The sequence below is a fragment of the Symphalangus syndactylus genome, chromosome X (genome assembly GCF_028878055.3).
Source record: "Symphalangus syndactylus isolate Jambi chromosome X, NHGRI_mSymSyn1-v2.1_pri, whole genome shotgun sequence".
In the NCBI taxonomy this organism is placed as follows: domain Eukaryota; kingdom Metazoa; phylum Chordata; class Mammalia; order Primates; family Hylobatidae; genus Symphalangus; species Symphalangus syndactylus.
In genome coordinates, this window is record NC_072447.2 from 138,821,093 (window position 1) to 138,835,399 (window position 14,307).

Consider the following 14,307-nt stretch of genomic DNA (forward strand, 5'->3'; position numbering starts at 1 on the left):
CGAAAATGTATAACAATTTAAAATAATTAAAAGACTCGTATTTTTTGCAACAGACTACAGAACCCAGAAGCATATCTAACCAGACATATGGAAATTTGGTGTATGAATGAGGATGATGGTTTTTCCAATCAGTGTTGAAAAAGTTAATAAACGGGGTTAGAATAGATTGCTATTTGAGAGAAAAATGTTGAATCCTCTCCTCACTCCTACTACCTAGACAAATTCCAAATGAATCAAAGATTAAAAAGTTGAAAAAAAACCTTTAAAATATTGGAAAAATACAGTAAATTTATTCTTAAATGCAAAGGTGGCCTTTCTAAGCAAGGCAACATCTCAGAAGCTGTAAAGACTAAGTTTAACTACATAAATAAAACTTAGGAAAATATTATTAAACATGACAATGGACCAATTTTCTTAGCTTACAAAAAGCTCATACAAATCAATAAAACACATATCACCTAATAGAAAACAGAACATGACTACACATTTCACAGGAAATATCAGTAATCAATAAACATGAAAATGTGTTCCATCTCCTTCATTAAAATGTACTAGACCTTCATTAAAATGCATTAGAACTTCATTAAAATGCAAGATACCATTTATTCACTTTCACATGATCAGATTTCAAAAGTTTAATACCCAGTATTGGCATGGGTTTGGTAAATAATCATTCTCATACATTATATGTGGAAGCATACTGGGCAAAGATTTCTAGAGGACAATTTGGCACTAACTACTGAACTGAAAATAAAAAATACCCTCTGATCCAGCAATTGTATTGCTAGGAACGCTGTAGAATAAAAACTCATTATATGTACCAGTATATTCACCACAATGTGATTTAATATTGGAAACAACCTAAAGAGCCTATCAGTGTTTGAACATTTGTAACACATTCAAACATTAGAATACCGCACAGCCACTAAAAATAATGAGGTATTTTTATATATACTGATACAGAAAGAGCTCATAAAACACAGGTAGCAAAAAAAGCAAGGTACAGAAGAGTATATATAGTCTGATTCCATTAATGTGAAATTTTTTAAAGTACAAATTTGCTGATAAAAAATAAAAACTTGTTTTCCTGTGAGAACATACAAGACACTTGAAACTGGTTACTTTTGGAGAGAAGTATTAGAGTAGGAGGGAAGGGGCCAAGTTTTTATACCTTTCTGTACCATCTGATCTTTTTGCCATGTGCATATATTATCTTTCTTGCCCCCACTCCCCTTTCTAAGAACACTTAATTAGCAGGTTATTTTGAGATATTCCTAGGTAGGTTTGAATACCGGTGGTGTTATTTTTCAAAATACTGTAGATAAGTGCCAAGTTTTGCAATTTAGAACTTCCCCTTGGATTTTCACTAAACTTTATATTTGCTCCCTTGATGCTTTAATCATAACGATTTCCTATTAAGTATAAAGTGACATTTTTAATGGGAGTTTGGCTTTATAATAAATTTGTGATGGAATCATTAGACACTGCTGCTCAAGAACCCATTTTTACACCCCAAAGGGCATCTGGTGATTTATAAACATCATCAAGATTATACATTCTATTTTGACTATTAAAAAGATAAAACTGCAGTAAGATTTTACATGTACAATTAAATTATCCATTGAATTTAGTAAAACAGCATCACAGTAGAAAAATACAGTCATAAAATTAGCTCTTACATTTTTCTGGGGACAGAAAAGCAGAAGAAATGAGACTAAAAGTCAAAAAAAAAAAAAAAAAAAGCCCAAAAAACACTACCAAAAACAGAGTGAGACAATCATTTATTTATTGGACAGGGCAAGGTCATTTAAAGACTGGAAACATATCCCAAAAACGTGTTTAGTTTGGTGTTACAGGCATTGATGCTCACAACAAACAATATTATTCAATACATCATGTAAACAGGCCACATACAACCAGGAAGATGCTGTCAAGCCACTGAGAAGCCACAGTGCTTAGAAAACAATCATTAGGGAGTTACAGAGAATAATCATCTCCAATTCATTGATATGCATATTCTGCGGCTGCATAGTATTTGGCTGGTTCCCTGGTTATTAAGTGAGTTTTTCCGTATTTTAAAGAGCCTTGATTGGTACACACTTCTGAATATCACTGAAATCAGTCAAGTAAAGGCTTAACTAGCTCACATCATATTTTTGAACTACCCTAGGCAATAATTGACTATCTCATAGTACTGTAAATAAAATTCTGTACTTAGTACATTTAGCAGTGTTACAACGCATCCAAATCACCTTTAAGTCCTATGGTACATACTTGAAAAAGACAGCAGAAACTCACTGGAGTAAATGAAAAAAGAAATTTGGGGAGCTCACCTGGCCTGAGGTATACAAGCTGCTAGCAAAGATAGACACACCTGAAAACCACTTTGTCAATTATTTGCCAAGTCATTTGGCCTGATTTTTAGCCTGATTTTTAGCAGGACTCTTCCCGACTGAGGAGGCAGATTTCAACATCCATTCTAGAGACTAGCCATAGTATTATAAGTAATATATCATAAATGCTTGGTTATGAGGAAAAACTATTCAGCATAAGATTCACAGAGAAAAACCTGTTAGGTATCTGGCCCTCCTGCCTGAAATCTATTGATTTTACCAACCACTCCCTTTCACAGCAATAAGAGTTCTCAAGATGAGAAGAATTTTCTCACTCCATATAGAAAACCACATTTGGGAAGCCAGTCCCAAAAGACCAAATATTGTAGAATTTCATTTATATGAAATAACCAGAATAAGCAAATCTACAGAGAGAAATAGATTAGTGGTTGCCTGGGGCTCGGGGACGGGGTGGGCACTGGGAGAAAATGAGAGGTGACTGTTCAAGGGTACAGGTTTCTTTTTGGGGTAACGAAATGTTCTAAAATTGACTGTGGTCACGGTTACACAACTTTGTGAATACACTAAAAACCACTGAATTGTACCCTTAAAATGGGTGAACTGTAAGGTATGTGAATTATATCTCAATAATGTTACAAACATATTAAGAAAAGAAGATACACCCCCAAAGAGAAGGAAACAAGAGGCTCTTCCAAACCAAATCATACCAGAAGAAAACAGTAGCCAAGTCTGATGGAAGGAGCTTGTTTCTTGCATGCTATTTTATCATCATCACTTTAACCCCTGATTTCACATTTTTAATTTATTTCTAAATTATTTTAGGTTATCAGCAGATTTCGAACTTTGTTCTCATTAGAGAGCAGAGTCAGTGTTCCACAGACAGACTGGGCTGGCGTAACAAACCAAAACTAAACAACAATAAAAACCCAATGAAAAATAATCTCATGCTTTGGGGCCATGTGTTACCAGTCAGAAGAGAAGAGCTGATGTTCATTTCTAATGGAAAATAAAATGCCTACAAGTACAATGGCATCTTATGACTCATGCCTAAATTAGGCACATTTCCTTTTCAAACCTGCATACAGTTATTCCCTTTTTACACCTATACAATTCAACAAAAGCAATGTTTTTATACCTGTACAATCCAAAAAAAGCAACGTTCTCTACAAAGAAATGTTGAGCTTCCTACAGCTCTCTAGCTCAAAGAGCTAGCCAATTTCCTTAAAAGTAAAATTACTGTTTCTAAAAATATCAACTCTGTATCCTCATCCTCACTTTCAGCAACATACAGTGAAGATGGAAAACTTGAAGCCTGCTATAAATCAGAAACTACAAAACAATTTCTTAAATGACTTGATTTTTCTAAAAACCTTAAAAACATTAGTTCCAAATACTGAGAATATATTTGGCGCAATTCCTTTGAACTCTGTCTTTAGATTAATGACGAGTTTCCTTTATTTCACTTATTCACTAGTTTAGTATGAAATAGAGTTTGCATCAGTTAAACTGGCGAATGACAATTTTCCTCAATGATTTTCTTCTGCATAGGCATGATAATGAAATCACAAAAGGTCTTCAACTATTCTTACACTATATAATCAATTAGGGAAATTTTTACAGACAAATGAAGAGAACACAAGTAGCTTTACAGCAAGCTGAGCTTGTTAATTTGTTCTGACAAAGAATTTCTGACACAAAAATTCCTCACTGCACACAGAATCTCAGAGAAATGATGAAACAAGACGGCTGATGGTAGAAGGTATATGGGAGCAGGGTAGGGTGAAAAGTCCCAAATAAATTAAAAACTGGCAAGTACTTCTGAAGCAGAGCCACTTTTTAGGGGACACAAGAAAAACTGTTAAATCACCATTTTGGTCTCATTAGGGAAGTCCATTTGTTAAGAATTGAAGACCATTTTACCATAATTCATGCTGCAAAATGCAGCAGTCACACAGTATTTCCAAAAGGATTCCAAAAATTGTAGTGCAAAAGAAAAGAAATCTAAAAAAATAAATAATCACAAAAACCACCAACATTTTTCAAGGAAATGTGTTCAAAACAGTGGCTTTTACAAAAGATGTGGATTTGTTTTAAATGAAAAAAAATAATTCCTATATGAAATACCAAAGACTCATTTCACATATAACTTACACTGCATTAATGATTGGATTAACAGTATATAAACAAGGGCCATGGTTTTTTTCTAAAGTAGGTCTGAAAGATCAATATAAATACTAATGGGGGGCAGGGAGGAGTGTTTTATACCCCAAACTCCAATATTCCAGCTCTGTGTCCTGTCCTATTATTATAATTTGTAAAAATCTTAACGACGCAGCGATTCGAGTTTTCGTAACTTCAATGATGTGTTAGAGGACAATGCATCTTGGTTTGAAGAATTTGTTGTATCCGAAGGCCGGAAAAGTACTCGACCACGATGATTAAATACATAAAAGGATGGGTGATTCCTTAACGTATCAAATGTCCTTGAAAGAAGAAAGAAGCATCAATTTTAGACAAACCTTTATAAAACCCTACTTGAAAATAAGTAGGCTTCTAATGAATTATCAATTTACTATGGGTTATATTTTTAAAAAAGTATTAATACATGAAATCAGACTATAAATAATAATCATACTGTATCTCTTTTCCTATATAAAGAAAATAAGAAACCTGGAAAAGCAGCATAAAGCTCTCAAATTTCTTCTTTTTAAAAAAAATAGAGATAGGGTCTCATTCTGTTGCCCAAGCTGGAGTGCAGTAGCACAATTATAGCTCACTGCAGCCTCAAACTCCTGGACTCAAGCAACCCTCTCATCTCAGCCCCCCAAGTGCTGGCACTACAGCTGCGCACCACCACACATGGCTTTCTTTTATTATTACTTTTTGTAGAGACAGGGTCTCCCAATGTTGCCCAGGTGGTCTCAGACTCCTGGGATCAAGCAATTCTCCTACCTCAGCCTCCCAAAGAGCTGAGATTACAGGTATGAGCCACGATGCCCGGCTTCTAATATATTTTTTTTATTCAGCCATTCCTTCCAGAATGCCTATGAATAACAACACAAATACTAGCTCAACTATTAATCTCCCCTGTAAATCTAACAGTAACGCATGCTGAATAGTCTTTTTAAAAAAGCAGCACATAGATTACAGCTTTGATTATTCTCATTTGGCCCTCATTATTCGAGCCATATGATCGTTTCACAGATCTGTTTTCCAAGAATCTTTCAAGTACAACAAAAAATTCCTTTTGGACCTCTGTACCTGCTATTGTCCAAACACATATTTTTTCTACCACCTACTTAATGACATCATTTTACTTCTTTCCTTCCTGGTCCCTTGCCTGTGATTCTTGGTAGACTCTTTGTAAGAACAAGCAGTGATGACAGTAAAGTATCCTTTTTACTTTTCCAGTGAGATATGTAGTCTAAAAGAGTTCACAAACACCTTGGTGTGTGGCCTTTATGGTTTTTGTTTTTCAGTATTATTTTCCTGGAAAGGATAGAAGAACTCTTCCTTTGATAAAAACTCAAATCTCAGTCAGCCCACCTAAACATCCAAGCATACCCCCATACAAAAAAGGAGGCCTGATATGTAACTCCTTAAAATGTACATATTGGGCGGGGCATGGTGGCTCACACCTGTAATCCCAGAACTTTGGGAACCCAAGGCGGGTGGATCACTTGAGGTCAGGAGTTCGAGACCATCCTGGCCAACATGGTGAAACCCCGTCTCTACCAAAAATACAAAAATTAGCTGGGCATGGCAGCAGGTGCCTGTAATCCCAGCTACTCAGGAGGCTGAGGCAGGAGAATCACTTGAACTTAGGAGGCAGAGGTTGCAGTGAGCCAAAATCATGCCAATGCACTCCAGCCTGGTTGACAGAGACTTTCTTTCTTTCTCCATAAAGAAAGAAATAAAAATAAATAAAATGTACATAATGAACTAAAAGTAAAAGGGGGATATGACTTTCCTCTAACACATAAATGTTTACTGTGACTCCTTCTAAGAAAATATTGTAAAGTGATATCATGTCCAGGATCAAGAAGGTGGGTAAAGTCCAGAGATGGAACTGAACAAAGCTAAAGGATGATTTTAGGAAAGTAAAAATATGAAAAATAAAAGCAAACACAGCTCATGAAAATAGCTTAGAAGTAGTCCAGGAGAAAAAAAGAAAGCAGAATAACAAATATACTTTCAATCCAGTAGTAGAAAAGGGCCCGGGAGCAGAGCTTATCTCACAGACTAGGTTCAAGTGGGAGGGGAAACCGAAAACCACTTACTCTTCCAAAGACTAAGCTGGGACAAGAGGATAGAAAGAGGATGGTAGGAAGAGAGGGATGGAAGGAGAGAAAGGGAGAAGGGAGGGGGGAAGGAAGGGAGCAAGGAAGGAATGGAGGGAGAAAGGTTAAAAATTCTGAGGCATTATTTTTCTACATATCTATTTTCATCCATACAACCAACCAATAATTTTAAGCAACACATTTTTTTGATTCTACTGTGAACAATCTGGCATTCATCTTCCATTTTCTTACAGTATCAAATACCGCCTCAATGTTTTTACCTCATTATTCATACAAACTGTGTAATCAAAATGCAGAAACAAAACCAACTTTTATGTACCAGAAAATGTACTTTTAAAAATTATGTGAATACAGCAAACCTGTATGAAATGCGATGCCTATGAAAAGAGAAAGACTTACTTATTTTTCAGTTCTGAAGTGGCATCCATGTCTTTAAACTCTCCTGCAATATGAACTATACCGTAACAGGTAACTGCAAAGGCCAGAAGTGTCTGAAGAACTATCTGTGAGTATAAAGATTGAGATTACTAAATAACACAAACATTACTATAAGCATTTACAATTTTCTCTCTACCTCTTTATTGCCTCTAATAGGTAGTCCTCTCAGGGCCACCATCAGGGAGACAATGCTCACTTGAAATGACTGGGATTCAGATGCAATACAATCTATAAATTCTGTGGCTTGGCTGCAAAAATACCTCTGATGCTTCAATAAATAAATCTAGTGACATGTTCAAATAAGCAAAATCACTGAGTACTGAATGGTACTGAGCCACTCAGAACTCAATGATCAAATATTACCTGCTTCCAAGAGCAACTAAGAATTTTTAAGGTATTATTGTTTTTTGTTTTTGTTGTTTTTTGCTTTTTGTTTTTGAAACGGAGTTTCCTTCTTGTTATCCAGGCTGGAGTGCAATGGTGCAATCTCAGCTCACTGCAACCTCCATGTCCCGGGTTCAAGCAATTCTCCTTTCTCAGCCTCCTGAGTAGATTACAGGCAAGCGCCACCATGCCAGGCTAATTTTGTATTTTTAGTAGAGACAGGGTTTCTCCATGTTGGTCAGGCTGGTCTCGAACTCCTGACCTCAGGTGATCTGCCTGCCACGGCCTCCCAAAGTGCTGGGATTACAGGCGTGAGCCACCACGCCCAGCCAGTATTATTGTTACATATCATAGAGTGCAGAAAGCATATGTACACAGTATAAAGCAATTAAAAGACCATGTACCCACCACCCAGCTTAAGAAACAGATCATTCCTAGTACCTTTCAAGTTCCACATGTCCCTCTCAGATTATATCCTTTACCTTCCCTCTCAAAGTTAACTATTGTCCTGAATTGTATATTACTCAGTTTCTTGCTTTTCTTGATAATTTTACCAGCTATTAAATATATATGAATCTCTAAAACATATATGCCTTACTTTTGCCCATACTAAACTTTATTTAAATGTACTCAAATGTATTCTTTTGTGTCTAGCTTTCCTTGCTCAACATCATGTCATTGTGTGTGTGTGTGTGTTTTTTTTTCTTTTTTTTGAGATGGAGTCTTGCTCTGTCACCCAGGCTGGAGTGCAGTGGTGCAATCTCGGCTCACTGCAACCTCGGTCTCCCAGGTTCAAGCGATTCTCGTGCCTCAGCCCCCAAGTGGCTAGGATTACAGGTGCCCGTCACTGCACCCAACCAATTTTTATATTTTTAGTAGAGATGGGGTTTCACCATGTCGGCCAGGCTGGTTTCAAACTCTGACCTCAGGTGATCCGCCTGCCTCAGCCTCCCAAAGTGCTGGGATTACAGGCATGAGCCACCACGCTTGGCCAATTTTCACTGTGCTTTGTATTTCATGATATGAAAATACCACAATTTATCCATTCTGCTGTTGTTATTGGATATGTGGGTTGTTTCCTGTTACTTTCACAATCAACATGAATGTTCATATGCATGTCGCCCAGTTCATACATGGAAACACTGAGTGTAGAGTATGCACATGTTCAATTTTATTGAGTAGTATCAACTGCTTTCCAAAGAGGTTGAGCAAGCAAAAACACAGAATGTTTTATTTTAACCGACATGGGATTATGGGCATGTTCAGATTATAGAAAAAGGTTCTTTAAAATAGACATAAATGTGTGTGGGTGTGTGTGTGTGTGTATCTACCACACAAAAAAAAGGTGATAGGAGTTAATAGCCTCATCAATCATATATTTAATTACAAAGTCAAAATTAGCCACAATCTATTTTCCTGTTTAAATTAAAATCTAACATCATACACGATACCAATTTACATTCCCACCACCAGTCTACCAAGAACACTTGGTTTCTGTTTTTGAGATGGGAGTCTCGCTCTGTCACCCAGGTTGGAGTACAGTGGCATGATCTCGGCTCACTGCAACCTTTGCCTCCCGGGTTCAAGTGATTCTCCTGCCTCGGCCTCCCGCGTATCTGGGATTAAGGCGCCCACCACCATGCCCGGCTAATTTTTTGTGTTTTTAGTAGAGACGGGGTTTCACTGTGTTAGCCAGGATGGTCTTGATCTCCTGACCTCGTGATCTGCCTGCCTTGGCCTTCCAAAGTGCTGGGATTACAGGCATGAGCCACCGTGCCTGGCCAGAAGACTTGTTTTATACAACACAGTCACAGGCACTTTTAACAAGAATCTATATGAGCTGTCATGAAAATAAGATTGAAGTTGTTAATAAAAAAGTTAATTATAAAACTATACATATATACACATGTATAACTTTTTAAAGAAAAAATAATACGTGTTTGGATTAGGTAAAACTACACATAATGTTGTTTGTGTACTGGAAGAAGACTGAACTACTGCTATACTCCAAACTGTTGGGAGTTGAAGTGGAACTGCCAAGGAATGGGGCCAGTTTTTCTGTTGTTGGTGTTTTTATAATTGTGTAGGGTCAGTTTTAGTTTTTACTGTTTGACTCTGTTACAAAGAACTTACTACTTGTGTAATTTCAAGTTTAGTAAAGATAAAAATTGTGAGTGATGCTGGAATACTTATCATTTTAGTTTTAAAAAACACTTTCCTGGTCGGGCACTGTGGCTCACACCTGTAATCCCAGCACTTGGGAGGCTGAGGCGGATAGATCACCTGAGGTCAGGAGTTCAAGACTAGCCTGGCCAACATGGGGAAACCCCGTCTCTACTAAAAATACAAAAAAATTAGCCGGGCATGGTGGTGGGCGCCTATAATCCCAGCTACTTGGGAGGCTGAGGAAGGAGAATTGCTTGAACCTGGGAGGCAGAGGCTGCAATGAGCCCAGATCGCATCACTGCACTCCAGCCTGGGCAACAAGAGCAAAACACCGTCTCAAAAAAAAAGAAAAAAAACTAAAACCACTTTCATTTCACCACCTATGTATGTCCCTAAACAATGTACTGTTGGCTTTATTTCCTTTACATAAAAATGAACTTTTCTAAGAAATAAAGCTAAATACTCAACTTTTTAAGTCCATCCCATACTATGGGCAGAGCATCTTCGAGAAAGACTATTTCGACTACAGCTCTAGAAACCAAATAGAGAAACCTTTCCAAATCTTTGAGCTTTATGAGTGATGAAAAGTGGAGATCACAGGCCAGGCGCGGTGGCTCACGCCTGTAATCCCAGCACTTTGGGAGGCCGAGGTGGGCGGATCACGAGGTCAGGAGATCGAGACCATCCTGGCTAACACGGTGAAACCCTGTCTCTACTAAAAATACAAAAAATTAGCCGGGCATAGTGGTGGGCACCTGTAGTCCCAGCTACTCGGGTGGCTGTGGCAGGAGAATGGCGTGAACCTGGAAGGCGGAGCTTGCAGTGAGCTGAGATCACGCCACTGCACTCCAGCCTGGGTGACAGAGTGAGACTCCATCTCGAAAGAGAAAAGAAAAGTGGAGATCAGATTTTATTTCATGTCTGGAAAATTTTACGAAAAACCAGTAAAAAAAATTTTTTATAAGCTATGTGGCTAATTTTAAACATACATGTAACGGAATATAAATGACCAACTTACATCTATTGGCAGTGATTCATCTTCTTTTTCTGTTAATCGCATATAAGAACGATCTATAAACCAGAAGCATACCATTAAGGAAATTGTAGTTCATTTTTCTTTCTTAAAATGCAGCAAATCAATATACCAAAGAAGTGGCTGACTTATATGCTACATAAAGTAATGCTAATCCTGGATTCCTCAAAACCTTCTATCTTCTAAGGTAGTCAGCCCTATCTTAGTCAACTATTTTATTTTCATCATGACCTGCTTTGTCACCTTATAAAATGGGTAAGAGTGACAAGTGAGCAAGTATGAGGCAGAAATACCTTAGTATAATTTTTCTTTCATTATTATAGAAATACTAGAAACTTCTCAAAACTGTTACTTTCACTAACTCGCCAAAGAAATCACAATTATTTAAAAAGTATAGTCTACAGAAAATCTCAACTCTGAAATAGCACCACCACCACACAGTATGGACAAAATAATACTGGTATGGAAATGGTTCTCCTGAGAGGATACATTGGGGCAGTGGTGGAACAGGAATTCCATGAAGTCAATTTCTGCCTCTACTAGTTAATTATAATTCCGCTGCTGCTGCCTTAACCTCAGGAGGCAGCAAGGGATAAAAGAAAAGGATCAGGATTTGGAAACTGGTAAGCCTAAATCAGTGCCAGCTCTTCAATTTACTATAATTTCATTTAATTAAAGAAGCCCTCAGTGATCATAATACATATCTCAAGTTCAGAGTGTTAAAATGGGGGTGTCTTAGAATCAAAGAAATACAGTATCTATTTTTTTTCGTTACCTGAATTTCCACAACAGTAAAATGAGAATAATGTGAGGTGAGGATTAAACAAGATACAGTAAATGACTGGTGCCCTACTATAACAAAGTTCATTACAGCCAAGATGAGCATGCCACAGTGCCACATTGTGCTATGTGCTGTTACACAGTCTGACATGACACACTTAGTCTTCAAATTACATATTACTCTATCCCTAACATGAGCATTATATATAAAGAGGTCTCACTGCAGTGGCAAATAAACAAGGCATTCTCATCACCCAAAACATAAAATACAAAAATCTTAATTCTAGATGAACCTAGGACAATCCCTATTTAATAACGTACTTTGGACTAAATAATTCAAACTGTTTTTGAGTGTATGTGTATTGACTCTTGAAGGATAATGTGTTTAGAGACATTTCTTAAGTTTTAACCTACAGGTTTGTCATAAAGACAAGTGTAAAAGAAACATCAAACCAATACCAAAAATCGATTTTGACTAAACTTCTATCTGGTTCAATTCCTAGCTAGCTTGCTAGTTTGCATGAAGCCTCGCCTGCTTCTAACACTACCTTTAACCAGGAATTTCCTCATCTGTAAAATGAAGGGGTTGGACTTCAGTGAACTCCAAGGGCCCTTCTCGCCCCACAATCATATAATTCTACAGTTAAAGCTTACTGTAGGAAATGACACAGTACTGCAGAGTATCCTAAACTCTTCTAGGACAGTGTTTCTCAAATTAATGCGCATACAAATCACCCTGGGATCTTATTAAAACCCAGATTCTGATTGAACAGGTCTGGCCTGAGTGTCTTCTAATTACCTGCCAGGTGGTGCTCATGATGCTGGTCTGTTGACCACACTGTAAGCAGCAAGGATCTAGGATACTTTCCTTAACCTCCCAGTTCCCCTAAAATATGACTGTCCCTGCTTCCATGCATCCTTATACACTTTTAGCATATCACTTTATTGTAACTACTTCTTGATGCACTTGTTTTCCTTTAGACTTTGAACTGGCTCAGGGCATCACTGTATCTCTAGCACCTAACCACAGCGCAATTTCAACCAGCGACCCAAAACTGAATTTCATAACGCAATGTAGCACAAATCTTTTGCCCAAGGTCACACAGATGTAGCGGTAATGCAAGTTTTTAACAACCAGTCCTTTAGACTCCCAGTCCAGTGCTCTTTCTCCTGTACCACAGTGCCTCCCTGAGGCAATCGGTCACTTAACTACTCAGTCTCTGCCTGGACAGCCCAAGAGTGCCCAAGATGTTGTCCACTTGGTTGTCGTGGGACCATGAGCAACCAGAGTCCTCAATCTCACAACTGTGCCTGATCTGCCCCATGCTGGATCTGACATCACTTGTCCTGGATTCCTGGAGACTCCTATTCTGAACCCTCTCCCAGACACCTCCTTCCAACCTTCCTGCAATTTCAGGTGCCACACTCTCTCCAAATTCAAACTCCGAACCTTCCACTGGGATCTCCTGCACTGATTTTCTTAGTCACCCCAAACTGTAAGGTCTCAAAGGACCACTAATCTGACACTCGGTCCGATGGTCCCTTAGAAGTGCGCCCACACACCGCCCCTAGGGTTCCACACCGAAGCGGTCCCCGTGCCCCAGGCACTTACGCTGCGCAGCGGAAAAGGCTGCGTGGGCTAGGGCAAAGAGACCGATGCCCACCAGCCCCTTCCACAGCGACGGCGCCATGATGCCGAAGGAGCAGCAGCCCAGCAAAAGAAGCGAAGGGCGGCGGAGCTGTTTTTTCTTCCACCGGCGGGTGTCCGCGCGCCGCAAAAAGATGACGTCACTGAAGTCCTGAGCGCGAAGTGTCTTAGTGGTGGAAAAGTCAGAGGGCTGTGAGAAAACGGAAACAGGAATGCCGGGAAGAAGGAGAACGCTACACGGAAAAAGGTCCGCGAGAACCCACGAACCTGCGCTATGGAGGCCTCTCTGGGAGGGGCGGAGCCCAACGGAGTCGTAAACGAAGAGGCGAAAGCGGGAGCAATGAGGAAGCGAAGAGGAACGGCGCCGGCAAATAAGCGCGGGCCGCGAGAGGGGGGCGGGGCCAGTGGCGAGAACAGGGTGGGGCAGAGGGACGGGGGCTGCAGGAGGGTGGGTGTAGCCGAGGGGCGGGGCCGGTGGGTGGTGGGGGTAGCCAAGGGGCGGGGCCCTGGGGGGTGCGGTCGACTGGCGGGGCCTGCGGGGAGGATGGGTGGGGCCGAGGGGCGGGGAGGAGGTGGGGCCGAGGGCGGGGGCCTACGGAGGATGGGCGGGGCGGAGGGGCGGGGGGGGGGGCGGAGGGGGCGGGGGTGGCGGAGGGGGCGGGGCGTAGGTGGGGCGGAGGGGGCGGGGAGGAGGTGGGACCGATGGGGCGCGGAGGAGGTGGGACCGAGGGGCGGGGAGGAGGTGGGGCCGAGGGGCGGGGCTGGGTGCGTTGGGGAAAGGCGGTAGGTGCTGGATATAAACCCCGGACAGTTGTGTTTTGTGGGTTGGTTGGTTTTGGTTTTGGTTTTGGTTTTTCGTGAAACTGTGCCTTTGGTTTTCTGTAGGCCTTTCCTGTGCTTCAGCTCCCTGGGAACTGGCACTGCAGAAGGAGGCAAGGGTGTTAAAACGAGGAGGCAGTGTCAGGACAAAATCCCAGGATCTGGAACCCCAAATACTTTGCTCGCGGGTAGTGCTCAGTAAACCGTTTTAAGGTCCTGGAGAAAGATTTGCGCAAAAAGAGGTGTAGCGCGGGGGGAGTGTTTTGTCATGAAAAGAACCAGCTTACATTAAGGAGGAAATGAAAGAGGAAATTTTAAAATGCTAATAAGGCAGTCTTCTTGCTTTGTCTCTATCTCTGATCCAGGTAAAATGTATACTCCTCT

The 14,307-nt window shown here is 40.1% G+C and overlaps 1 protein-coding gene across 2 annotated transcripts; it reads right to left on the reverse strand.

Moving 5' to 3' along the window:
- Positions 1-1,764: 1,764 nt before the first annotated feature.
- MMGT1 (membrane magnesium transporter 1) lies at positions 1,765-13,516 on the reverse strand. Of its 2 annotated transcripts, none has more exons than XM_063635375.1 (5): positions 13,372-13,516; positions 13,069-13,270; positions 10,662-10,714; positions 7,055-7,158; positions 1,765-4,837 (listed from the first exon to the last, which is right to left on the reverse strand). In XM_063635375.1, exons 2-5 carry the CDS (start codon positions 13,145-13,147, stop codon positions 4,678-4,680), a joined length of 396 nt encoding a protein of 131 aa, XP_063491445.1. In that variant the 5' UTR covers positions 13,148-13,270; positions 13,372-13,516; the 3' UTR covers positions 1,765-4,677. The 2 variants fall into 2 exon arrangements, with proteins under 2 accessions (XP_063491445.1, XP_055123028.1); XM_055267053.2 differs by having other exon boundaries at positions 13,069-13,294; positions 13,372-13,482.
- Positions 13,517-14,307: the final 791 nt, after the last annotated feature.

Coding starts and splice junctions, on each gene's coding strand:
- MMGT1 (XM_063635375.1), bottom strand. CDS start 13,147: ATGGCGCCGTCGCTGTGGAAGGGGCTGGTGGGCATCGGTCTCTTTGCC. Junction 7,159..10,661: donor ATGAATCACTGCCAATAGAT/GTAAGTTGGTCA, acceptor TTATACTCACAG/ATAGTTCTTCAGACACTTCT. Junction 4,838..7,054: donor ACTTCAGAACTGAAAAATAA/GTAAGTCTTTCT, acceptor TCTTCTTTCAAG/GACATTTGATACGTTAAGGA.